Here is a 25832-nt window from a genome sequence, read left to right as displayed (position 1 = left end):
TTTCAACAAAACAATTTTGGGGGAAAAGTCAAAATCCAAGTGACTTTTAGGGTTTTTTTGTGCAGTTTTCCCTACTTTTTATCGTCTTGTCTAGTTTACTTATTTACAACTTTGACACTCTAATGAGTAGCTTTAGATTATGTCCTTCCTAGCCCTATCAAAACACTAGCTTATCTAAGATTAACGATCGATTTCATCACCCTAAATTTACTAACTTATGGACATAAAAATAAACTGCGCAACCCAATATTGATCTAAACAAGACAATAATTAACGTTTAACTAAACAAACAATTACACACCTAGTCAATGCCCATATTTTGACGGGGTTACTGCAGGCGTCAATCCAAACTAGCCCTTATAGCTCAGGTTCCGGAGAATCCATGTATCTCGGCTAGTGTCCGAATATACCAGTCATATTCCCACAGAAGGTATGATTCCAAGCAAACGATTAAGCAATCCACCAAATGGCCAGAATAATAATTGAAGTGTTTACGAGGCAGTGACCAGCGAGTGGTTCAGACGCACGGTTGCAGGAGATGCCCATGCCTGTCGAGGAAGCGGAACATTGGACTTGGCAAGTTGGGTGTTGGCTGGCCGCCGGCCAGATCTCGGACCATGGTCATGATTGTGCAAGGACCGCGCAGCATGGACCGTGCACGTCATGCCCGCTGCTGCGGGTGGCGGCTGCATCCAACAAGACCTTTCCTCTGTCCAAGTGTTACTGTACCTATGCCACTTGCTCGTGATCCCTGACACCGATGCCCGTATGGAGCAAGAACGTGCTGCCTGGTATGGCATGGTACTACTAGCTCGGAGCAGGGCCACCAGCGGGACTGGGAAGCAAATTTTATATAATTTTTTATGAAAGATTTTTGAGATTCTGATTTAATTATATATCCTCTGATTTAATAGTTAAGTTGAAAAAGGAGATAAAAGAGGATGACACGTATCATTTAGTGAAAGAGATCATTCGTAGGATCTGATTCTATAAAATCTACTTCCGAACGAAACTTGAGCTGCATTCCAGTGAGAAGTCAGTTTGTCATGGCCCTACCTACTGTTGATATAAGATATATCGATTTCTTTCGTCCTTCTTTTTTATTTCTCATCATCTTTCACCTGTGTATTTCAATCCAAATTTCAAATTTGTGCTAACTTTAAATCTCGACCGTATAAAACATAAGTTGATTTCACATCACATCTTCTCTTATCTAGTAAAAACTCTTAAAATTCTAATAGTTTACTCACTTTTATTATCTATTCTCATCCTTCAGCCTTCTAGCATGTTACCGACTATAGACATGAAACACATTTTACTAATAAAAATAAATAAAGAAATAAAGAGAGAAATCAGCAGACAATCTCATCCTTTTTTTTAATCATATCTGAAATTAAAATACGACATCGCTCTTAACCTATTCGCTCAGCGAGACTCCTCTAATATATCTATATCTTCATACATTAAATTTATATTTAATGTTATTGTATCTAATTTCGTTGCAAGGTACGAATGGTTAGCTAGTCAAGTGGTAATGGAGTGCACAATAATCAGGAGTGTCCATCCATGCATTTGGGCGGCAAAACGGTGGAGCATCCAAAACAGTTACTTGACTTCGTCGGGCAGTGTATTTATACACTCGTCACGACTCTAAGGTCTAACCCGCCGATCTGGGAATACATCTTGTGCTTTTCCGTCACTGGCCTCGATTCGGATCTCTGTGCGCACGACGGCGGCCAGTGCCAGTTCCAGTGCCCGCGCCAGCGCGCGCGCGGCGGCCATGAAGCAGCAGCCCGGCACCTCGACCCTCTTCGCGCTGCTCTCCCTCTTGCTGCTCCTCCTGCGCTTGCTCCTCCGCCTCCGCCTCGCCGCCTTCCGCGACGCCGCGCTCTCGCTCCACCTCATCGCGCGCCTCCGCCTCCGCCCCGTCCTCCTCCGCCTCCCGGGCCACGGCGCCACCGCCGTCCTCCGCGTCTGGTGCCCGTCCTCCCCGTCCTCCAAGCCGCCGCTGCTGCTCCTCCACGGCTTCGGCGGCGACGCCAAGTGGACGTGGGCGCGCAACCTCCCACGCCTCGCCCGCCACTTCCACGTCTACGCGCCGGACCTCGTCTTCTTCGGCGCCCACTCCCGCTCCGCCTCGCCGCTACGCTCCGTCGCCTTCCAGGCCCGCTGCGCCGCCGACGCCATGCGTCTCCTCGGCGTCCCACGCTACGACGTCGTCGGGATTAGCTACGGCGGCTTTGTCGCGTACCGAATGGCCGCCGTCGAGGCCAGGGACGCCGTCGACAGGGTCGTGGTCATGACCAGCGGCGTCGCGGCCACGCCCGGGGAGATGAGGGAGATGGCGGCGAGGGAGGAAACAACCGTCGAGGAGGCGCTGCTGCCGGAGACCGCCGAAGGACTGCGCTTCCTTGTGCGCCGGTCCATGCACCGCCCTCCGACATGGATGCCGGACTTCGTGCTTGACGACTTCATCCAGGTTAGTGCTCCCGTTTTGTCTGCTTCGTAATTTCTTTCTGTATTGCTATCTTGTTTTTTTTTTCAGTGTTCATAATTAGCTACATTATACTCTATAGAAGTTTGTATCGTGTGGTACATTGTTATCTTCAGTTCGGCTAGTCAGTACATTGCCCAGCATTATTCGCATATAGTAAGTCAGTATTGAGCTAAATGTTTTCGCCTACCTAAAGGTTAGTGATATACTCTCTCTAGTCATATCATAAAATATCTACGCAAATGTTTTAGACAAGGTTCAATTAAACTTTTCAAACTTTAACTAACAATAATTTTTAAAATATTTAGTTTAAAATTTTTAAAATCATATGTGTAAATTTGTCAATTTTTTATTAATATTATAAATCTAATATATTTTATAAATATATTATAATACAAAATAATGATCAAAACTACACATTAAAAATTATGTTTGTCTAAAACATGAGATATTGAGTCAATAGGTAGAGCATGCATTTTAACTCGTAAACCATATCTTTTGTGATTTGGCCAATCGATCGAAGTTACCGTATTTGCTTTATTACGAGTAGTACATACGCCATGTACGCCTATTTTATTTGGTACGTAGTGTGCTCTGTATAACCGTGTACGGTATGCATAATTTGATCAGGCGAGGTATAGCTTTCAAATCCAAGTCAGCGTTCAGTATGCCTACTTGGGCCGTCGTGTCAGTTGTTTTTTCAGAAAAACAAATACAATGGATAGATGTATGAACACTCGTATCACGACACATATATATTTAAATAACGTCTTCTAAAATTAGAGATATGGAGGTTAAAAATTGATAAAGTCACTATATACATATTGTTGACAGATACGTTACTTACTATTAGAAAAAAATCCCTTCTCGATTAGACACGTAAAGAATAAACTTATAATTTAATCTATGGTAGATAAGAGGTACAATCATCTTTACTAACCAGTCAAACTAGACTTGACTCTCATAGTATCAGTTGATTAGATCATATTTGGCAGAGTTTAACTCTTAGCTCCACATTAGATCTTAAGTTTGTAAGCTAATATAAAATAATTTACGTCTTTATTTTTAAACTAAAATAAAAATAAAATAGTTTGTTCAAACACTGTCGTATATGCACAACTCTAACTATATAAATTTCTAAAACTAAAAATACTAATTTAAATTTTTTTTAGAGCCAGTGGTCTGCCAGTACTGGGCTCGTTTGGCAGGGCTCCAGATTCTCCTAGAAACGTTTCGGTTTCAGATTCTTCCTGGAAACGTTTCTCTGGTGAATCACCTTCAATTTTCTGAAAACGTTTGGCAGGGATTCTGGATTCGGATTCTTGAAGAAAAATGACCTAAGTGATTCTAGAAACGGGTGAAACACCATTTTAGGTGATTCTCCTCGTAGTGTTAAAAATGAGAAACGTTTCAGGTGATTCAAGGTGAAACGTTTCACGTTTTAGTGCGTTTGGCAGGGATTCTAGAGAATCACCAGAGAATCTGAAACGTTTCTTGCAACCAAACGGGGCTTTAGAAATCCGCCGCTTGAACCACGAAACGCTAGTACTTTCCCGAGAGTGGGGAGAAGAAGGGCATGGGAGATAGATCTGGTCTGAGGTGCTGTCGATTCCTTTGGTCGCTGGGTCATTGCGTGTTCCCACCCCTATTAAAAAAAAGGTCCGCAAAGATTCCTCGATCCAAAATAAATCGGTTCAAACTCACAACTAATTTGGTATATTTTTAGGAGCAAAATAATTGTGTATACTCTAAGACTAAAGAATATGCATATAATTTTTAGATTTTACTTTAAAGTTAATATTTTGAGCGCTATATGGGCCGTCACGTCAAAACATCTTGTCACGCCACGGTCCATACCTGTCAACGCCAAGGCCTATTGCGTGACCAAAAGAGGTCCCTATTAAAAAATTAATTGAAGATGAGCTATTAGTAAAATATTAGATTTAAATAGGTTAAATAGTAAAAGAATGGTTCTGCAAAGGAGCAGAGCAGAGGATGGACTGGATGGCCTCGGTGTCGGGCAGAGGATGAGATCCATGCACCGGCGGAGCCAAGGGCACGTCTACGTCACGTGCGTACGTGCGTGCGAGTGGTTGACACGGTGGATGCCAGCTTGTGGCCCGCGTCCACCTGCTTTTTTATAATGTCTGTTTGGTGTGATATTTCTAGATGCGATGATTTTATTCTGCGAGAGAATATGATGATTTTTATAGAAAAATATTTTTTAATGTTGGACGAGTATTTTAAAAAAAAATTGGATGTAGTAGTCTACTCAGAACGTGAGAATGATGATGAGGAGTCTAATATCCTAAAATAAGTTTATTCCATCCCTCATACTAAATAAATATTTTAAATTATTCTATCCCATCTTAGACCATGGCCAATGGCTTCTCTTTGGAGACGAAAATCCCGTCCTGAAGAGATTTTTTTTCTTTCAGCACTCCAATGATTTTACTTCGCGGTTACCATCACAAAGATATTCATAAGATCATCTATTCAGGATGGAATTCTCTATCTTTTCCCTTCACGACTCCTTTGAAGAAAAATTATTGAAGATAAGAGAAAATAAAAGGAATAAGAACGAGAAAAAATTAGAAAAAAAATAAAATAAAGGAAATATAATTGAAGATACCTTATCTTCCGACCATCCCCAACTTTTGTGTTTGTTGTGTTTACTTCTCTTCTTTCGGTGAGGTCTCCGTCCCGTTTCTTTTTCGTACATGGTAAGATGGATTTACGTTCTAGCACCGTGTCCCCCATCGAAGTTTTTCTTCTTTTTCAAAGCACGTAATCGCAGTCGCAGCAACGATTAACATTGAGCAAGTCGTGTCAGCACGCAATGTGACGGCGCATAACGATCGATGCGTGTGTAACGTGCTAACTAGCTGTAGCTAGAAAAGAGCCACGAGATCTTCGTACAACGGGATTGCCTGTCCCTGCCCTTTAAAGTAGCTACGCAGTTCCTAGAAACAAGTCCGGTGTCCATCTCCATCAACGAAATTGTCTGTCAAGGCAAGCCAACTTGTATCAACAAATTCGTAATTTATTTTTTCACATTTTTCACGCGGTTTGACAAGGCGATGTTTTTTCCTATGCTGCAGCTCATGTGCGTGGATCAAAGAAAGGAGAGGGCAGAGTTGCTACAGGAATTGCTGAAGAACGGAGCTGGGATCGATCCTCTCCCGGTTCTTACCCAGGTAGGAGTACTTCTTACAGTTATACATGCACATCTGTAACTGCATATACGCCCAGGTTAAAACCTCTGCAAAAACTGTTTTGATTTGATGATCAGTTACTCGTTGGACTGCAAACAGTATCTCGATTAATATTTGCTTTGTGTTCTTTATTTACAAACAACAAAGTTATAATTTGCACTCCCCAGGAAACACTAATCATCTGGGGAGACAAAGACCAGGTGTTCCCCGTTGATCTTGGCCACAGACTGCAAAGGTGAAACGCACGACGCTGTACAAAACTGGTTTCTTGAACTCGCCATGCCACTTCACTTCCAATTATTCAGTGCATTTTCATGCCCGAATGCAGGCATCTGGGAGAGAGATCCAGGTTAGAGATAGTCAAGGATGCAGGGCACGCGCTGCAGCTGGAGGGAGCCGACCAAGTGAACCGGTTCATCAAGTCGTTCCTCCTAGATGAACGAAACGGGCCGGGTGTTGGCATAGCCCAGAAGTAAGGCTCGCTCACGAGTTCTTCCAAAGCAAACAAATACGAATCCGGACAATATGTAACTGTAATTATAAAAACAGAAGAGCAACTATTTGTAATTATAAATACGAATCCGGACAAAATAAGAGCTTTTGTAGCTGAAATTCAGAGAGCTCTTTCTGTCTGGTGCCCTGATGCTCACAGACCGTCTCTGTTTCTTCTTCTGGCTCTAAGTGCAAGACGTGTCACTAAACTGGCTTATTTTCCTTGTAAAGTTCTTTTATGAACCATAATAATTTTTGTGACGTTGATGGATTATTTGTTGCTGATTGCCCACTTGTGCACTTCTATTCCAATTCTGATAGCAGTCTCATACTTTCATCCCTTTATATATTTATTCTTTTTGTTAAACAATGTATTCTTTCAGAAAAGAAAACAAAAGTGCAGGAATCTTCACATGACCGCTGCTTATATACATCGGTGGCGTCCACGTGTACACATCATAGTGGGCTTGCAATTGCCGGCCCCAGGAACGGATGGGTCTTTGGTTCATCCTTTATAATTTTATTTTTGAGCTTAACAAAAAAATTGTTTGGTCCACTCAACCACCCTTCCCTTGCAAAGCTGCAACTCCATGAACCCCTCCATCCCCCCCCCCCACCAACCTGCTCTCTTTAATCTAAGCATTGCTTCCCGAATTTTTTAAATATTATTATATACGTAAATTTCAAAAATAATGCGTAACTTATGAAAATTTAAAAAAAATACATATTTGCATTCTGGTACCACGAGAAAGGGATTTCCGCATCCCGAGGACATGAAAAAGGAGTTTTCACACTAAAAAACGAAAACACTTGTGAAATTCTCACGTATGCACATTGAGCAAGATTCTACGCCACCATGACGTGAAAAAGGTATTGTCGCGAGCTGGTAGCTCGAAAGCTATTGACATATCAGTAGTTGCGGGTTGGGGGCACGAAAACCTGACACATGGTAGGCTTTCATATCTTAGGGGTGTGAAAACTGTCGACCCTATCCCAGCTACGTGCCCCCTCCTCCCCTGGTGCCATTTACGATTTTGGCAGAGCACTCGGCTCAGAAGAGCGAGAGAAAAAAGCGAGGAAAAAGGAGGAAGCATGAGGAGAGGAAGAGGAGGAGGAAGCATGAAGAATAAAGTAAAACAAATTATGTATTTTTGTTAGTATTTTTTTGTTACAATTAGATATTTGGTTGTTGTAGATATTGATTGAAATAATCAATGAGTATGGAAATAAATTATAGATTTTATAATATTTTAGATGTAGAATTTATTTTAAGTATATGGTAGTTGTAGATGTGCATAGAAATAATTAATATTAGGTTATAATTATTAGATGGATGTAATATTCACTTGTACAGAACTGCTCCATTTGAAAACATTGCACAGCAAATATATTTGTATATCCTTATTGTTTTAGACACACGGATAAAAGGGAGGAGAAGATTGAGCTGATGAAGGCAATAGCTAGCACAGACGAGTTCCAACTGACGCCCTTGCCTCAGGTATATCTGTTTTGTTTCTTAACGGGAGTATCGAACCGTGATGAAGCCTCTACTCTGTAATTCATTTACTGATGTTGTTAATGACAGGACGTTTTGCTTATCTGGGGAGAGCACGATCAGATATTTCCCTTGGAAAGGCATTTGCCGTCAAGAGGTATTTCGCAATACTACATGAATGCCATGGCCATCGTGACGCAAGAAGAAACGGTGGTAACTCGAATAGTTGATCTTGATCCTTCCTAGCCACTTTTCGTACTACATGATTTCTCTGGGAAATAGTTGAGCGACGACTGCCACGGCTACTTATTACATGTGATGCCGTATAAGTGTAACTAACATTTCATTTTTACATATCACGTCTTGCAGGCGTCTAGGAGAGAATGTCAGATTGGAAATCTTCAAGAGAACAGGCCATGTACCTCAGACGGAGGACCCGGATGGTTTCAACAAGGTCGTCTTGGGTTTCTTGCTTGCATCTCAGAAGCCTGCTTCAGCTCAGCATGATCAGTAGCAGTTCAAACGGGTCCAACTGGTTCGGTTGGGCCCTGGATCGCGCTCTGTTGTTGCAAGGAGCATGTTGAGCCTGTCTTTTTCCCACCAGGGACTTGCAGATATTCCATGCAAACGCTTGAAGCTGCTCAGTCTTATGAAGTGTAAACCTGTTGCTGTACATTAGTTGGTTGCAGATTATTTATTCCACTGATAAAACCTCGTCAACTATGCTGTGAAAAAGCTGGAAGTTGTTTGCTGCTAGTTTCTTCTAAGAAAACAACTAGGAGTGCAAGTAATCCCGTTGTACCAAGGCACTTGAAAGTCTCACAATCAAATCCTGAGAGAAATCAGGTAAAGTCAGTCAGAGCACTATAGCGATTTTATTGTAGCATTAAAATAGTATCCATCCGTGCAGGATCGATACCTCTAAAGTCAGTCAGAGGATCCTGATTAGTTGTTGAGTCGCTTTTCAACTGCATGATTTACACGTCTCTCTCTCCATGTGATGTCGTGACCAAAAATGCTGCTGTGCTGCTTACTTAACCTCATCTCCTCCCACTCACTCTCCAGCCATCACTGTGGCAGTGCGCAGCGGGTTGCCTCCAAATCCGACCAGCGCCGCCTTCGCCGAAGCACGCCTCCCCGAGCTCGTCCGTTCTTTGCAGGCTCTCCACCGTCTTCCGCGCCGGCTCGATCCTTCAGATCCAGGTAGGTACCCTTGGACCGCAACCGCACCTCTATCCCCTCACCCGCCGGCGTCCTCATCGTCCCCGTCCGCCCGCCACTGGCCGTCTGGGCTTGAGAGTCGATTCCTTCTTCTGTTGGTTAGGATAGGAAGCCCCCATTGCCCAACGACAAGCCTGCCGCTGGCTGAAACTTGTGTATGCTGGATGCAGCTCATGGATGCCAAGATCTATGCCTAGATGCACTTGGCAGAAAGAGGCTCAGCCATGAGAGTGCGCCTCTAGAATGATGTCGGTGCTTACCTGTGTGTTTGAAAGCATGGGCTCATCCTGTAGCAGACCTCATTCTTTAAACGAGGCCGAAGCAGCTGAAAATGCAAAGGTAGCTTGTCGTCTAGACCAAGTAAATGCTATTAGTAGGTTTTGATTTTTGAGATGGTTACCTGCCACTTTTGTTTCCTTCTGATACTCGTGGTATGTGGGCACAGTCTGCAGACATTGACCGGCGGATTTTGCAAGAGACAAAGGCAGAGCAACACATCCACAAGCTCTTACTTCTCGGTAATGCCAACTTACTTGAATTGAAGAAGCATTTTGTCATGTCAAATATCTGCTCTATATTGATAGTTTGCTGGATAAGTCAAAGGACTATCACTGTAGTTCCTCACTAGCCAATTCTCTTTGTCTATCTTTTAGTCTTGAAAATGCATTCTTTGCATGTTTGTCATCAATAAATTAGCTTGGCTGTCGTCCTAACAACGCTCCTCTTTTTAATCTTTCTTTGTAAGGTGCTGGAGAATCAGGAAAGTCTACAATATTTAAACAGGTAAGGGTTATGTCATTCCCTGAGAATCATAAGTCCTATGTCGTCAGTAAGTCAGATGTATTCTAACTGTTCTTTTTGCAGATAAAGCTCCTTTTTCAAACTGGCTTTGATGAGGCAGAACTTAGGAGCTATACGTCAGTCATCCATGCGAATGTGTATCAGACAATTAAAGTATGCTATACTAGAAAGGGTGTGTCTATTTTTTTCCTCTTATGGAATAGTGAGGATTATGTAGAAATTTTGATTACGGAGCTGTATGCTGGTCCTATGAGGGTGCATTTCCACATCTTTTGCCTCGGTAATGACTAATGAGTTAAATGTTTACAGATACTATATGAGGGAGCTAAAGAGCTAGCCCAAGTGGAATCAGATTCCTCAAAATATATCCTATCCCCAGATAACCAGGTTTGCACCCTTCTTTTCTTCAGTAACTAGAGTTACATTTGGGCATATAAAAACTTGCTTATCTTGAAATGTAATGATTCTAATGTGTTACGGCTGACATGATTGCTATGGTTGAACCTTCCTGGAACTGCGCGGAGCTCAAAATGCATTATTACGTTTTCCATGGTCACTTGCTAATGAAATGATATCAGTTGAACGTTACATTCAACCAAAAGGATTTTTTTTGGGGGGGGGGGGGTGAGCTCTAACCCGGTATTTTATGTATTTCTCCTTAGGTTATCCAGAAAAGCATTTTTCTTTTTGGTAACTGGAAACCTTGCTGCTACCAAATGGTTGTCATTTGAACCTTTGAGTATACAAGATTCATAAGATTCATCTAGCATCAGGTCGTAAGCATTTGCCTCGTTCGTAGTTCTGGGGCTAAATAGTTAGCAAATGTCACCTTCGTAGGCATTGCAATACCTTCGTTAGCACTTAGAAGCTTCTCATTGTACACCTTATTAGACCAGTAAAAGCTTTTGTTTATTTATACCATTATTTTGTCCTAACTTCAGGAGATTGGAGAAAAACTATCAGAAATTGGTGCCAGGTTGGATTACCCATTGCTGAACAAAGAACTTGTACAAGATGTTAGAAAACTATGGCAAGATCCAGCCATTCAGGTGAAAAACGTTTCAACTTCAATCTTTTAAAATTGTACAAACTGTTGAACAGAAACCTTGATTATTGAGGCATTTGTAGGAAACTTACTCACGTGGAAGTATTCTACAAGTCCCTGATTGTGCACAGTACTTCATGGAAAATTTGGATCGATTAGCGGAATTAGATTATGTACCGATAAAGGTACGCAGTTATGCCCAATCTCGTTCTTTTAAAGAGAGATTTATCTACAGGTTTTCTAATATTAGCATAATATTTTGTGTTGATTATGATGGTACTGAAACCCACATCACTCTTTGAGGTTGTCAAATAGCAATAGAAGAAGGGTCAAATAGTGCTATTGTATACCTATGGTGTAGTATAATATTCTACGTCTAGGACCCAACACCTAACCCAACTAACCAACCTAGCCCACTTCCCTCCCCCGCCATTTATTGTAGTAGCTGGCCCAACCCAGTCGCACGCACCAGCCCAGCCGCGCTATGCGCACCAGCCGCCCAGCAGAGCCAGACGCGCCAGCCAAGCCAACGCGTGCCGCCACGTGTCACTCGTCCAGTGCCACCCGCTTAGTAGTTGTCATCTAATAATTCTTCAGTAGTTATCATCTAGTAATTCTCCAGTAATTCTTTAGTAATTTAGCTATGGGGTGGATGCTTTCAAGTAAAAAATTACTATGGGTTGGAAATTAAATTTACTATGTGTTGAAAATTTACTATGGTTAGATGCTTTTCAAGTACGAGTGAAAATTTACTGTGATTCGGATGTTTCAGTAGTTATCAATAGTTCTGTACAATAGTTATGTTAGTAGCTGTCCAATAGTTTCAAGTCATAGAAAAATTATTCAGTAGTGACAGTAGTTATCGGTAGTTTAACATTTAGTAGTTCCAAGTCATAGTAACATTGTTCGGTAGTTTATGTCAGTAGTGTTAGTATTTGTCAGTAGTTGCTAGTAGTATCAGTAGTTTGTTTAGTAGTTTCCGTTCTAGTGTTAGTAGTTATTCAGTAGTTTCAAGTTATAGTAAAATTATTTAGTAGTTTTTAGCAGTTTGTGTCGGTAGCGTTAGTAGTTGCTAGTAGTATCAGTAGTTTATTCAGTGGTGTCAGTAGTTTTTGTTCAGTAGTGTCATTAGATGTTCAATAGTTCCAAATTATAATAAATTTATTCAGTAGTTTGTGTCAGCAGTGTCAGTAGTTTGTTCGGTAGTGTTAGTATTTTTTTCTTTAGCAGTTTGTTTTCAGTAGTTGTTAGTAGCTGGTTCATGCTCCCAGTTATCAATAACCCCCACGCGCGCGCCACATGGCCCCACCCAGCCACACCTACCACACGCGCCCCCGTGGGCAGGTGGACTGGCGTCCTCAGCCAGCGCGGCCCGGTGCGATTCAAATTGGGCTGGCCGGGGGGGTGGGGTTGGGTTGGGCATGCGTGGTGCGCGGCCTAGGACGTGGGGGCGGGTTGGGCTGGGTGGGGGAGGGGGATTGGGCTAGGGAAGTTGGGCTGAGGGGTGGGCTGGGTGTAGAATAGCGTTACCGTGTATATATATACCTTGTATAGAACAAGGGTAAATATTCAGGGAGGGAACAAATATTATACCTTGTATAGAAAAGGGTCAATATAATCCCCGTGCCCAGTTGCAGTGCAGTGAGCGAAAAAGCTACTAGACTGCTACAGATAAGCCAGTCTTATCTGAGCGCCTCAACCCTTTGAGTTTCCATGTGTCCCTCTACCAAAAAAAATTCTTTGCTAAAATTCTTTTGGTTCCTTTCAAACTTCAAAAACATGAGAATGGTCACATTATCCAGATCATTTTTCTATTTTTGCAATTATGTCCTCTCCTCTTAAGCAAATTAAAATGTTAAATACATTTTTGTGTTTGAACCGTTAGTGGTGCACTAAAAAGTAGCCTCTAAAGTAAATACCATGGAACAATCTAGTTCTGATTTGTCATGAATTTGTTCTTGATGTTTTTAAAGGCATTTCTTGATTGGTCCTACATGCTAGTTGTGTAATATCAATACGGTTCTGCTGGTCCAAATGTTGAATTTTGTCTGCATTGATTAAATCGATTCATCCTCACAGCATATAGAAATTAAAACTTATCTTTTGCTTTAATTTCCTTGCATGTGGATGTCCCATCATATTATTATTTTTACTGTACCTGGTTATCCAAGGATTGGTTTTAAGGGCACACACTTGATCTGTCATACTTATTTAAAAATTTCTGTGCAGTACTTGACACTAGGACTGATTTTTCAGGAGGATGTGCTTCATGCAAGAGTACGGACAAATGGTGTGGTAGAAATTCAGTTCAGGTAATTATGATATTTGTATGATGTTTGCATATTTCTTTTGCTCTACTCTGTACGGGAGACAGAGTGAAGTGTCATTATGAGTAAAGAGATAATTTTATAGTCATCTAATTAGTCAGTATTTTTTCTGCAGCCCTCTAGGAGAGAGCAAAAGAGGTGGAGAGGTATATAGGTTATATGATGTAGGAGGCCAGAGAAATGAGAGAAGGAAGTGGATTCATCTTTTTGAAGGTGTTAATGCTGTAATCTTTTGTGCTGCCATTAGCGAGTAAGTACAGTTTCACTGTTTACACTTGATTGACTTGAACTTATCCTAAACTGCTGAATTCTACTCAGAAGCTGTTCCTTACTTTAGATTTGGTCAAGATGTGCGGCACTGCAAAAAGTGCTGTAAAAGTCCTGTTTGCGGCTTGCTGTGTACAATCTGATCAATTTTCCGAGATGATCAGAACATTTGCTCTGTTATTCATGTGTTGTTCAAGTTTAGCTAGGGTGCTTCTGATATTAATTCTACTTCAACTGAATATAAATTTGAAACGTTTGCACAGCATTTGACAAACCCTTAAGTTTTGGGGGCTGTTAATTTCAGGTATGATCAGATGTTATTTGAGGATGAGACAAAGAACAGAATGATGGAGACCAAGGAACTCTTTGACTGGGTGTTAAAGCAAAGATGTTTTGAGGTCTGTGTTGCAGATATATCAACATCCATCAGTTCTTATGCTTTTTTTACCCATATCTAACCCTAACTGATGGAATTCGACTTCCAGAAAACATCGTTCATGCTTTTTCTCAACAAATTTGATATATTTGAGAGGAAAATACAAAAGGTAATGAGTGCCCTTTTATATGCATCAAGAGCTGAGTGGTACTATTAAGAATGCCCATGTGTAGCAACTTTTGTTCTCCTTATGCAGGTTCCTTTAAATGTGTGTGAGTGGTTTAAAGACTACCAACCTACTGCACCTGGCAAACATGAGGTTGAACATGCCTACGAGTGAGTGTGCTCTCTCCCTATCACTATCAGATAAGATGTGTATGTGCGCAAAACAAGTTTTCCACTTCTCTGTTATTTATCTGTATGTGCCAAGATTGCTGCTTATGTCATCTATTTTACAGGTTCGTCAAAAAGAAGTTTGAGGAGCTCTACTTCCAGAGCAGCAAGCCTGACCGTGTAGACCGAGTGTTCAAGATCTACAGAACAACAGCCCTCGATCAGAAACTTGTAAAGAAGACATTCAAGTTGATCGATGAGAGCATGAGGCGCTCCAGAGAAGGAACTTGATTGAGGCTGGGTTGTGTGACAGAGGGGAGTAATTAGGGTGGTGAGAGGAACAGAAAGTTTACAGTGCAGCTTCTGTATTCTTTTACACGAGGAACATTGATTGACCTTTTTGCGCTTCCACAAGCAAGTAAAGATATCTGTTACGAACTATGGAAAGCTCTGCAGACCTTTGAGTCGTTTGATTGTCACCTACGTTCATTTGTTGTTTCTACGCATAATCACAGATTGTCATCTTGAACTTGTTAAATAGATGAAAAGTTTCGACAGTGATGAAAGTGGCGACTGGCAACAGAAAATGGCTTCCTACTTCATGGCGCAAGCATTTTGTTCCCCATGAGCAATTTTCTGGACCTAAGAAGTGAAGTAGTGGACCGTAGTACAATGCAATGGAATTACACGGAGGTTGTTGCCATCTGTAAACAGTCAGCCTGCACGAAAGTTGCACACTATTGTCAAAGACCGAAGCCACCATTACAACATTTGATAATTGGTACAACATGATCAAACTGAGGTACCATTTCCAGTCAATTGGTGAATCTAGTAAAGCAACTCCTATGACTCTTAGGCTGTCTTCCTCAATATAACCAAAATCACTCATTTTCCATAGACCCAATTGCTGAGCAAGGTCAGATCGGTTTAACTGAGCCACCTGCCAGGTTAGCAAGATTGCCAACAGGACATCTGCAGCAACTTCAGTGGCTGTGCCTAATTGTCGACCAATCAAAAGACGAATAATATGTTCCAAGTACCCCATGACAAACACTGTCATGCAACTAATTGAGGAAGTATGCTCTCCTAACCAAAGGGCTGCTTCAAGGTCTATGCTGACAGAACCTTCTTGTCTAAAACCATGCCCTTCCTTCTTGATCAACATCACCAATAGGCTCCAAATGGTTGCCAGCTGCTCTTTCTAAGAACAAGACCCAAATTAACTCCCAAACCGGAACTTGATGCATTAACAGAGCGCACTTGAAAAAAAGGACACGCGAAGAGATAGATAAATCGGTGGCTTCGAGCTGCCTTTCAATGCTGTCAATATAAGACCTGCAGATATCTGGCAAAACCAAATGACCTGGCACAACTTTTTGAACCTTTAATTTAAACGAGTCAGATACATTCTCCAGAAATTCATAATCACGCACAACTGCATGCAAGTTTCTCTATATGAATAAAAGAAAATAGGCCAGTTCCAGGTCCTCCTTCGTTCTTCTCATCACGCACAACTGCATGCAAGTTTCTCTATATGAATAAAAGAAAATAGGCCAGTTCCAGGTCTAGTGACCAAACTACCCGAGTGAACAAGTACGCCATTTGGTCCCCAAACAAAACCAAAACGATCTACCCATAAATAAAGCAGCATGCACTGCACAATTAGTATCTATTTTTTTCCAAGCAACAGGAGTATATTGTTCACCTGGCAGCTTAAAGACCTTCCACCTTGGTCATTCTCACTGGAAAATTCCTTGTAGACATAAGAATACCCTGAGAAGATGGACCAAGCTTACAGTACTCTAGCAGTGCCTGTGGATCCTTCCCAGCAAACATTCCAGATCTCCAGCCGATCTTACCGAGAAGACAGATTCAAAGGAGATAGAGACCTGAACGTCGAACCTTCAGGATTTAAGTTGGGTAAATCAAATGGGAAACCATCCTCCATCCTTCACTCGGACTGCATACGTACTGATGTTCTCCTTGAGCCTGAAATAGCACATGGTCAATTTTAATAAAATTCAGAAGGAAATAAATGGGTTTTGGAATGAAAAGGTTGCATTTCATATTCATCGGCGATGCTGTAAATTTCCTAAAAAATATTTGGCAAAAAGCCTCCAAAGTAATATCCAATAATCAGATCCAGTTCCTCTAATTCAACTAAAGCATCGAACAACTACAAGGAAAAAAGACGTGCGTTAGTGATCAATATTATTATAAGGAACACAAGCCAAAATTAAATCCTAACAGGTTTGGACACACATTTTTAAATAGAAGTTTTATTAACTCTTATCATCACATCAAGATGATGCAAATCAAAGAGCTTTGTTTCTGATCTTTGCATAGCTAAGATGCACACATCTGAAGGGAAATAGAAAAACACCAACACAACTATGAAAATGCAAACACTACAAAGCGGGCCTCAAGGTTTAATCTACTATGCGTAATCTAGACAGCCACCCAAAACGGGTAGAGTTCCCTGAACGCCCACTCTAAGTGTGCACACGCTGTAGCCATCGAAAATCGTCGCTCCTAACCCTGTAGAATAGACCACGTATGGAGCCACCGTGTGCAGGAAAAGATAACCTTGAGTCAATGAATTCTGAGTTGCAACCATGGAAGCAGAGCTGTTGCGACCAACCTCTTTGTCAATATCCCACGCCACGTTGAGATTCCTTTCTGCGGCTCGTCTCATGGCCCGCTCCAAAGAGTCCCCATCCACCTCCGAAGAGCCATCAGGCCATAGGTAGAGTGCCTACGGCCACTACAACGGAGGCCATCAACATGCCTCGCAATAGTTACTGAAGTTGCACCAGAAGATGTGGTCGGGCGCTACCGCTGAGAATGCACACAAGTACCAGCTGACGAGGATGGAGACCGAGTGAGGGCTGGTCGCCACCGGACACACATATTGTTGCATCTTCTAGGCCATGGACAATAAAATGATGCAACAATACAACTTTTTGAAATAATCAATGCATATTTGTTGGAATCCTCTAGAATTTTTGAAAATGATAAGAGACTAGAGTTGTCACGCTTCATAGCAAAGGAAGAAAAACTCTAGAACTAGATTTGTTATAGAGGAAAATATCTAGAAAATATATAAGGATCAGTGATTTTTCTAGAACTAGATATTTGAGAAAAGTGTAGAATGTTGCCACATGGCAACATTCTCATGACTATGTACAAGTATAAACAGGAGTGACACCTCATATCCACCATGCAATAAAAAAAGAGTCATAGGAGTAGCCAAGACATGACATAAGTAATCTCAAGTAGGAGGTGGTATATGTAGCCACCATGAAGTGTTACGGTGATATGCCATAAGAATGGTATGAAGAGTTGTGTGATAGTAGTAGCCGCATAAATAGTGTAAGAGTCTTATTGTATCAAGTTGAGTCCTCTTGTTATCAGTGTGGTATCCTCGATAAGCCATGTTTTAGTATTCAGTGTTTAGAGTTGTGATTCATTAGAAGGTAGGCTCTGCCACTTGGAAGCAAGGTCGACACTTCTGCCAAGTATAAGAAATAATGAAGTAGTAAAAATGGAAGGCTAACCAACTTACAATAATTAGTGTAGTATAGATGTAGGTCCTCAACTTGGTGGGTATTAGGGTCACTCCGATTTCTAACACAACTAGATATCCATCTTTAATAGTAAAAGGAAATATATCAGGATTTTCGTTGCTTGGATGTGGAATATTGTAATCATGCTCATAATGACCCTCATGACGTTGATCCTCATTCCTTTCCAATAGACAGTGGAGATGAATTTGTCTTTGGGAGCAATGAGTAGGTGTCACCTATGACATGTACGATGGTTTATTGTCAAATAAGTGTGTCCCTAGGAGTATGATGAAATGGTTTATAGAGCTTTTAAAAGTCCTTGAGGATCAACCTTCGATGAATAAGGGGTGATGCCTCAAGATCCAAAGATTCTTTCCTGATAACGAGCCTGAACCTTTGGTGTTTTTTTACTCGATTAATAAAATAATCAATATAAGCAAATCTTTTGCAATATATATGTTCAGAAGATGACCAATTAACCAAAATCCTTATCGATGTTCCATCTAGTTGCCTCCACTTTGGTTCTTTGGAAATGGTGACACAAAGAACCCCCTTCTCTGAGACAAGCATATGACCCACATTGAAAGAACTATCATAGTTGTGGTTACTTTTATGGGCACGCGAAAAAACAAGTCAACATAGCTATCCGCAACTGATTCCCTAATTTCCTAAGACTTCTAGGGATAGGGATACTACCAATAGAGGATCCCACTTTGATTCAAGGAAATCCAGTACCGAGATGTAATCCATCGGCACTGTCAACTTGATTCTTTTATAATATGAACATTACCCATCATCCAAATGTTGTTTGACATTACGTTTGCATGACATTGGGGTTGATGTTGGTGAAGCACATTGGTTGTTAGACTACAATTGCTGGTGGTGCTTCAGGTGCTGTTGCTGCTCAGTAGGCAGACGAGATGAGGCGAACTGGAATGGGGAGGGATTATGCATGGAAGGAAACTGCGCCAGAGCAAGGCAATGTGATGGTGCACCAAATCTTTAAGGGGGTTCCCAGAAGCAGCTGTGGGAGGAAATACCTTGGTGCAATGCCGCTTTGAAAAATATTATCGATGGAGCTTACCTATCCTCTTTTATCAATGTTATACCTCCCTAACCCGTGGAATGTTTCTTTGATGATCCTTCAAAATCTATTCTATTGTTACTCCATGTAGTATATAATACAATACACTGATTTAAACACGACTGATAAAGAAAACAAAATGCAACACACATATAAAAAAACTAAATTCCGGGTTGCCTCTCGAGAAGTGCTTTGTTTCAAAGAGCGTAAACATTGAGTTCAGAGATTTACTATAATTATCGAAAGGTATGATTGATTGATCAAGCACCTCATAATCCTTATCTTCATTTTGAACTTCTTCAATTTTTGAATCCATTTCTTTGCATTGAGTGAAATGCTCTTTGTCATCCACTTGTTAGTTTCAAACAAATAATTCATGGTATGAGTTTGAATCATTCTCACCATTTCTTCACCATGTTGTCTTCTCGGTGCTTCTTTTTTTCCTCTATATTCTCTTGTGAGTCCTGCAGAAGCTTTTTATTTTTGCAAAACCGACGACTTAAACTCAACCGGTGATCAACAATGCATTATAAAAAAAATCATATAAAATTGATCAACACTGATAAATAAACCCATTTAAGCAAGACACTTTTTCCATTGATCTTCAAAAGCTCATTAATCATATATAACATCTTCTCGACTGTAATACTAAGAATGACCTCTCTAAGTTGAAGAACATCATAATTTCTGCGGAGTTCATGATTATTATATAGAGCAATTATTGATCGAGATGATTTTTGCATTGAAAGATAAAGTGTCAATCAGATTTGCACACTTCATAATTTAGAACATATGTATGCATTACAAATTAAAGATGCATAATCATTAACCAAAGCAAACCATTCTTTAATTTGCATACCTGTTGATGCGTTATATTTAGCCATGTCTTCATCGGTGATGCCCCACCCTTTGCCTTTTAGGGTTGCAACATAGTCAATTCCTGACCGATGTCAAGAGACAAGTGATCATATTATTTTTTTATAAAATGCAAAAAAAGATAATAAAACTTACAAACAACTCTAACACAAAAAACTGAAGCTCTCCGGCAATGGTGCCGAAAATGACCTTGGTGACCCGCAAGAGGACGGGATTGTCGTAACATCCTTGGAGTATTTCTAGGTTATAGTATCCACAAGGAGCTTGCTATGTGGCGAAATGTGCTTTGAGTTGTAGCAAAATGATGCAATGCAATCCAATAACATGGTTTGATTGCAACAATAAATAAAAATTAAAAAAGGTAAACTAAAGTAATGACAGATGCAATTTACACAAAGACTATTGTCGACAATCGGTAACGTCGATTAGGCAAATAATTATTTCAAATAGGAATACTTATTCACTAACTGTGGCATACTAAAGAGGATAACATAAGATTTTATATAAGTTAAAGTCTTCTTTAGGATTATAGTTCTACATCATATGCTGCATTGATTAATCTTAGAAAAAAACAATTATAATAGGATGTATCTAGATTTTTTTATGAAGCTCGATAAGGTCTCTCGTATTCTAAACCCTGAAGCTACATATAGAGCACTTAAGTAGGTTTGCATGTTACAAGACATAGACACCTAATTCTAATGGATTTATTGCTTTATTTTATATTGATTTTTTTTTAAAAATGCTGTCCATAATGATAGATGCGGACAAATATAATGAAACAGAGTACTTCGTTTTGGCTTCTGCTAATTTCTAAATACTGCGAGGGCCAAACTCCAACCCCTCCCCACCCGCCTTCTGTCTCGAACGTTATCTGCAACATCTCGTCCGCCATCCGCCCGCCTCTCCACTTCTACAGACCCTCTCCAGCCCAAGAACTCACCCCACCAATGGCCTCGTGCCCCAACGCCGACGGCGCCTCAACGCCACCCCTCCTCCTCGCCTTACGCCACCTCCCCTTCCTCGGCGTTCACCGGCCGCGTGCGCTTCCTTCCCCCGACGTCCTAACCCCTCTCGCCCGCCGCCTGGAGGAGGTCGCGTCCGCGGCGGCCGCCCACCCGCTCCTGAAGCCGCTCTTGGCCGTCCACTCCCATCTCTTCACCTTCTCCCAGGTAGGCAACACACGCCTCTTCCTTGAGCTCGATCGCAATTCGCTGCAGACGAGATAGGTAACGCCGTTGTGGTTGATGGAATGAGCTAACAGAGCAGGAGGCAGCTGGTGACGGCACGGCGGACGACGCTACTGTCCGGGGAGCACTGCTTCGCGGCGGTGCTGGGGGACTCGGTGGCCGCGGTGGTGGTGTCCAACGGCATCAACAACTTCCTCAGCCTCTACAACACGGTGCTCATCGTCAGGCTCGTGCTCACTTGGTTCCCCAGCACGCCGCCCGCCATCGTTGCGCCTCTCAGGTACTGCACACCAGTTCACCACTGCTATTCACACTTACAGTATCATGCCTGCCACACATGATAGGCTCTCTGTTTGGTATTGCAGTGATTTTTAAAAAAATGCTTATTTAATTTTATTTTTTAGTACAATTGTTAGTTGGAAGGATCACATTACAAATGATACATATTTCTCTCACTAACTAGATTCCACCGCACAGCTCAGCTAAGCAACCACAAACAGACCATATCGATGTGGTACTAAAGATTAAAATGTGCTAGTATGTACAGCTCCTAAACCACCAGAAAACGATACTGTATTATTTGACATGACAGTGGCTGGAAGTGAGGCTGATCTCCTCCTTCCTCCTCCAGCCCTCCCCCTTCCCTTCTTCATTTCTCTCATTTTTTGAGCCCTCGGCCCACTAGGATCCGCCACTGTTGACAGCGACTCACATTTCCTGGGCTAGTTATGTATACGATGTGCCATTTTCTGCATCAGAAGATACAAATATGGTAAATTTTACAGTGATTTCTACTCAACTATCGTCTATCGCACGCAATCCCACCCTTACTTAAGGTGATCAAAGACTCAATCGTGCAGAAGCAGAAGAGCTTCTGCCTTGCACGTTTTCTTCAGATAAAGAAAAGGTTCAGCATGTTGAACCATTAGCTAGTTTTGGATGCTCCAAACTGCTGAAGTGCTGAGCTACTACCAGTCACTAGTAGTTTTTTATGCTCTTGGTAACCTCTGAATGAACACGATGCAAATGCAATGCAGCACAATATGTGACCCGTACCTGAACATCTTCCGGGGCATCATCCCGCCGCTCGGGGGAACGCTGGACCTGTCGCCCATCCTCGCCTTCCTCGTCCTCAACGCCTTCACCAGCACCGCCGCCGCGCTGCCGGCAGAGCTCCCCGACTTACCAGCTCCACAGCATCGTCAGAGCGGCGCTTCTTCATCCAGCTGCCCGGCGCCCCTCGACCTGACGGCCAACCAGAGGAAATGGATGCTGAGAATGCGGTCGCGAAAATCGCAGGAAGAAGATGGTGCTCACTAGGCTTGTGCTGTGTCTTTCAGTGCCTTGTTACCGACCGGAGATTACGGTTTGCTTCAGACGCTTGCAGCAGCTGCACCTCACCTGAGCATCAAACGCAATTCGGCAGGGGTGCTGTGTAACCATCAAACGCAAACTCTGGCATGCGACATACAGAATTTGTTTGGTCGATCACGTTACTTCAAATGTTTTTGTGTTGAAATGTGGTGCGGAACTTGCTTCCTTGAGGGCTGTGCTTTCTGCATTATGTAGAGGAACCTGTTGACTCTTTAATTCATCTTCAATAGACACATACTATTGCAGTATCATTTAATATTATTATAATATTTTTTATTTTTTCCACCTCTAACAGATATCCTACTATCTACCTCTCGTATTCACGTTCATCACGTCTCTTTCTGACCGCAATCGCCTGTTGTCGTGGGATAGGCGCATGCAGCTCCTATTGAAACTCTGTTGGCATGAGCATCAACCGGTGTATAATCTCTAAGGATTGGCCCCTGGGATTATAGAATGCCAACCAGAATGTCCTACCCATATATTTTCCTGATAACAGTTATTGATTTGGTAAAGACTTCATTGGCCAATGATGCAAGCTGCGAATCAAAAGTGAATACCATTCCATACCCTAAAATATGTGACATCCAAAATTTCGTAAAGTAGAATTTAGTGAGTTCATGAGTTCCCTTGCTTGAAATTTGGTGGAAATTAAAATCTTTGAGCAATAATCAAATACCACTTATACGGTGGAGGTTCGATAACCAGTTAACCACTAGGACTTCTTCATAAGAAGTTAACTAGTAGACATCTTTAAAAGTTCAACAGTCTAAATGCCTCTTAACTCTTAGGTTGTTATAAATCTTTGTAAGGGGGTATATAGGGTGAACCTTGATGTGGGACTGGTTCTGATGCTTGGAGTGTGCATTTCTGGGATGGTGTGCATGCAGAGGTAGGTCCTCGATGATGAATTGATACGTCAGACTATTCGTAACCGAGCACTGCGTTAATCAAAAGGAGTTTTTAGTTTGTATCACAATCATTCTTAACAGAATAACATCCTGGAACCAGCTTTTTTCTTCTAAAAATCCTCCTGAAACTTGTTTTATTATAAATCTGTGATCCAAACAACCACCTAGTGAGAAAGCTTGTGACTCCTGAGCGAGGTAGAACGCGTCACCAGACCACCTATTTGGCACCATGCAATATTGACACCTGCAGCTATGCTATGTTTAGACCATCTCCAACTATATTCTCTTCATTTCATTCTCTTTCTCTTCTTATTCTTTTTATTTTCTCTTATCTCTAACGGCTTCCCTTCGAAGGAATTTGTGAAGGAAAATGAGTGACATTGGAAATCCCTTCATGATGGGAATCGTGAAGGGAATGAAAATCCCTTCGTAAAGGGATTCTGGACTCTGATAAAAATCGGTTGGAGATGATCTTATATGCTTATAGGGAGTTAGCGACGAGGCCATTGGATCTCTGCTCTCGTGTGGCACAATTAGCCCATCGGGTCATGCCATGCTGGCACGGATGGCCAGTAGTGAGGCCCAGCATAGCCCAACGGCACGCTAGGCCCCATTATGACGGGCCACCACTGGCACGGCCCCACTCACGTGTGAGTTTTTTTATTTTTACATTTTCTAACATTAATATTTAAATAAATTGACTCGTAATCGAAATATTTGTATGAATATGTGCATACCGTCTTTTGAAAGTGCTGAGGGCGGTTAGCATGTTACGGTGACACGAGTACATCTTATCGCCCTCTCAGAGAGCTGTTAGGCTCCACACTCCACTTATCGCCCTTTGAGAGGGCAGTTAGCGCCCATACCAGGCCCCTCGAGCGCCCCCTTACTGCCCTTTGAGAGGACGGTTATTCGTAACTGCCATCTAAAAATATAAAAATCTCAGAAGTTATCTAAGATAAAAATAATAAAAATCCTAAAAGATATTAAAGTGAAGATGGAATAAATACATGTAAGTGAAATAAAAAAAACACACTGAATGTTAGATAGAATGTGTACATGAGATAAGTATATGGAATTTGAATATTACTAATAGCATATAGGCTACATCTAAGATACACACACAACTTGTGTAATAGATTAAAAATGATATAACCACCTTGAGTTCGACAAGTACAACATTTAGTAGCATAAACATTACGGACGAAATGATCCTTGAAGTTGTTTGTGCCTTATCTCCCGTTCCATATAATGGTAATCGTATTCTGGGGATTTTGGTCTACGTGATGCCGGTATATATGGAAAATAATTAAAGTTAGGATTCCAGTCATCTGTCTCATCGTTAGAGAACTCGCAACAGTGTGAAGTTCTCTTAGGAGTAAGCAGGAAGTCATTATCGTCTAAGTGGTAGAAACACGTCCTCTTGTGGTTGTTGTCGAACAACCACCTCTTTCACGACGGCCCGAACCACCACCTATTTCACAATGGCGTGAAGGTCTCAAATGATCACCTCTGTGTCTCCAGTTATGTTTGGGCAGGCAGCCATCACCGAATAGTAGAGGCAACCAAAAAAAGTTCTCGATGGATTTGTTCAGCAACTCTTCATCATAAGAGAATACCTAGTATAAAAAAAGAACATACGAAAATATAAATGTCTTAGAAGTGCAACATAACAATTAACTGGGACATGTAATAACGATAAGCGTACCTTAATATGCTTCTCATACTGCTGAGGGTGCATAAATATTGTGTGTGATGGCTTACTAAAATACTTTGCTATATCAGCTAGTTTGCACACCCTGATATATCTCTAACGACACTCTAACAAGTGTGTCTTTAGGTCCATGAAGGTCACAGACTTACTGTTCGCCGTCATTCCTCCGTGGTGAAACAGAAATAGCAGGTCATGGTTTACTATTTTGACAACACTTTATTCAGGTTCTCCTCCTTAACATATTGTCACCTTTTGTTTGGATCTCACTCATAGTCTGTAGGGCTATCATTAATAATTTGTATGTTTACGAGAAATGTCTGTTTGAGGAGGTAGCCATAGTTTGGTATTAGGTAGATGACCGTGGTGTTTCGGAAAACTGTGTTGTGATGACCTTCTTGTTGCCTCACCCTCGCCATTTATAAGCAGGGATCGATGGTGTATGCACCAAGTGTAGATATGTAATTTAGAGATAGTGCATGCATTGGATACATTTCCGCAGCGAGCAGTCATTGGGCTATGAGTAGTCGGCAGCGTGTGGTCACATCAGTCTAAAAAGGTGGCTACGAGTTGTTTTATCAATCTGAAAAGTTAGCAGAAAGGGGTCGCATCTCCTTAAAAAGGTGGCAGCGAGAGGTGACTTCACTCTGAGAAGCTGGTAGAGTGATGTCACATATGATTAAAAAATACATTAATGACATGGTAAGTAGTAATATTTGAACTTGTAATACATAGAAAGTAGATGTAAGATCACATTACTCATAAAAGGTGGCAGTGTGTGATCATATCTCTTATAAAAGACGATTTCGTTAATTTGAAAAGGCACTGGCGTGTGGTCACATGTAGTACATAGAAAGTAGACACGTCAGAATATATAAGACTAGTTTGCGAATCGAGCATGCATCATGAAACAAACATCTAAGTTACGAAACCAAAGATAAAATTCTATTATTGCCTCCCACGGTGTTGTCGGCTGTTCCCACCATCATGGTCCCATCACCGCTGCCATTGATTCGCTCTCATGTGGCCCCTAGAGTAGGTCAGGTTATCTGGT

General features: G+C 41.6%; 3 protein-coding genes and 2 pseudogenes across 3 annotated transcripts; 4 read left to right on the top strand and 1 right to left on the bottom strand.

Annotated features, from left to right (window-relative positions):
- Positions 1–1649: 1649 nt before the first annotated feature.
- LOC133916768 (uncharacterized) lies at positions 1650–6447 on the top strand. The gene is made up of 4 exons (XM_062360596.1): positions 1650–2479; positions 5596–5691; positions 5877–5944; positions 6038–6447. Exons 1-4 carry the CDS (start codon positions 1781–1783, stop codon positions 6183–6185), a joined length of 1011 nt encoding a protein of 336 aa, XP_062216580.1. The 5' UTR covers positions 1650–1780; the 3' UTR covers positions 6186–6447.
- Positions 6448–7057: 610 nt separating this feature from the next.
- On the top strand, positions 7058–8210 carry LOC133914848 (uncharacterized; annotated as a pseudogene).
- A 510-nt stretch (positions 8211–8720) lies between these two features.
- On the top strand, positions 8721–14571 carry LOC133916766 (guanine nucleotide-binding protein alpha-1 subunit-like). Its single transcript, XM_062360595.1, is given in 15 exon segments — positions 8721–8899; positions 9088–9256; positions 9363–9435; positions 9663–9700; positions 9782–9871; positions 10028–10105; positions 10660–10767; positions 10847–10948; positions 13020–13075; positions 13206–13340; positions 13662–13755; positions 13843–13902; positions 13990–14069; positions 14192–14342; positions 14345–14571. Coding segments are annotated over 14 exon segments (1206 nt in total). The 5' UTR covers positions 8721–8899; positions 9088–9160; the 3' UTR covers positions 14390–14571.
- Positions 14572–14660: 89 nt separating this feature from the next.
- On the bottom strand, positions 14661–16014 carry LOC133914847 (nuclear pore complex protein NUP96-like; annotated as a pseudogene).
- Positions 16015–20430: 4416 nt separating this feature from the next.
- Positions 20431–22407, top strand: LOC133916765 (ylmG homolog protein 2, chloroplastic-like). The gene is made up of 3 exons (XM_062360594.1): positions 20431–20764; positions 20857–21062; positions 21820–22407. The coding sequence occupies exons 1-3, from the start codon at positions 20543–20545 to the stop codon at positions 22100–22102; spliced, it is 711 nt and encodes a 236-aa protein (XP_062216578.1). The 5' UTR covers positions 20431–20542; the 3' UTR covers positions 22103–22407.
- Positions 22408–25832: the final 3425 nt, after the last annotated feature.

This window comes from Phragmites australis, chromosome 4 (assembly GCF_958298935.1).
Source record: "Phragmites australis chromosome 4, lpPhrAust1.1, whole genome shotgun sequence".
NCBI lineage: Eukaryota > Viridiplantae > Streptophyta > Magnoliopsida > Poales > Poaceae > Phragmites > Phragmites australis.
Note: the sequence above shows the minus strand (reverse complement) of the source record. Positions and strands in the feature narration are given on the sequence as shown.

Coding starts and splice junctions, on each gene's coding strand:
- LOC133916768 (XM_062360596.1), top strand. CDS start 1,781: ATGAAGCAGCAGCCCGGCACCTCGACCCTCTTCGCGCTGCTCTCCCTC. Junction 2,480..5,595: donor TGCTTGACGACTTCATCCAG/GTTAGTGCTCCC, acceptor CCTATGCTGCAG/CTCATGTGCGTGGATCAAAG. Junction 5,692..5,876: donor CTCTCCCGGTTCTTACCCAG/GTAGGAGTACTT, acceptor TGCACTCCCCAG/GAAACACTAATCATCTGGGG.
- LOC133916765 (XM_062360594.1), top strand. CDS start 20,543: ATGGCCTCGTGCCCCAACGCCGACGGCGCCTCAACGCCACCCCTCCTC. Junction 20,765..20,856: donor ATCTCTTCACCTTCTCCCAG/GTAGGCAACACA, acceptor ATGAGCTAACAG/AGCAGGAGGCAGCTGGTGAC. Junction 21,063..21,819: donor GCCATCGTTGCGCCTCTCAG/GTACTGCACACC, acceptor AATGCAATGCAG/CACAATATGTGACCCGTACC.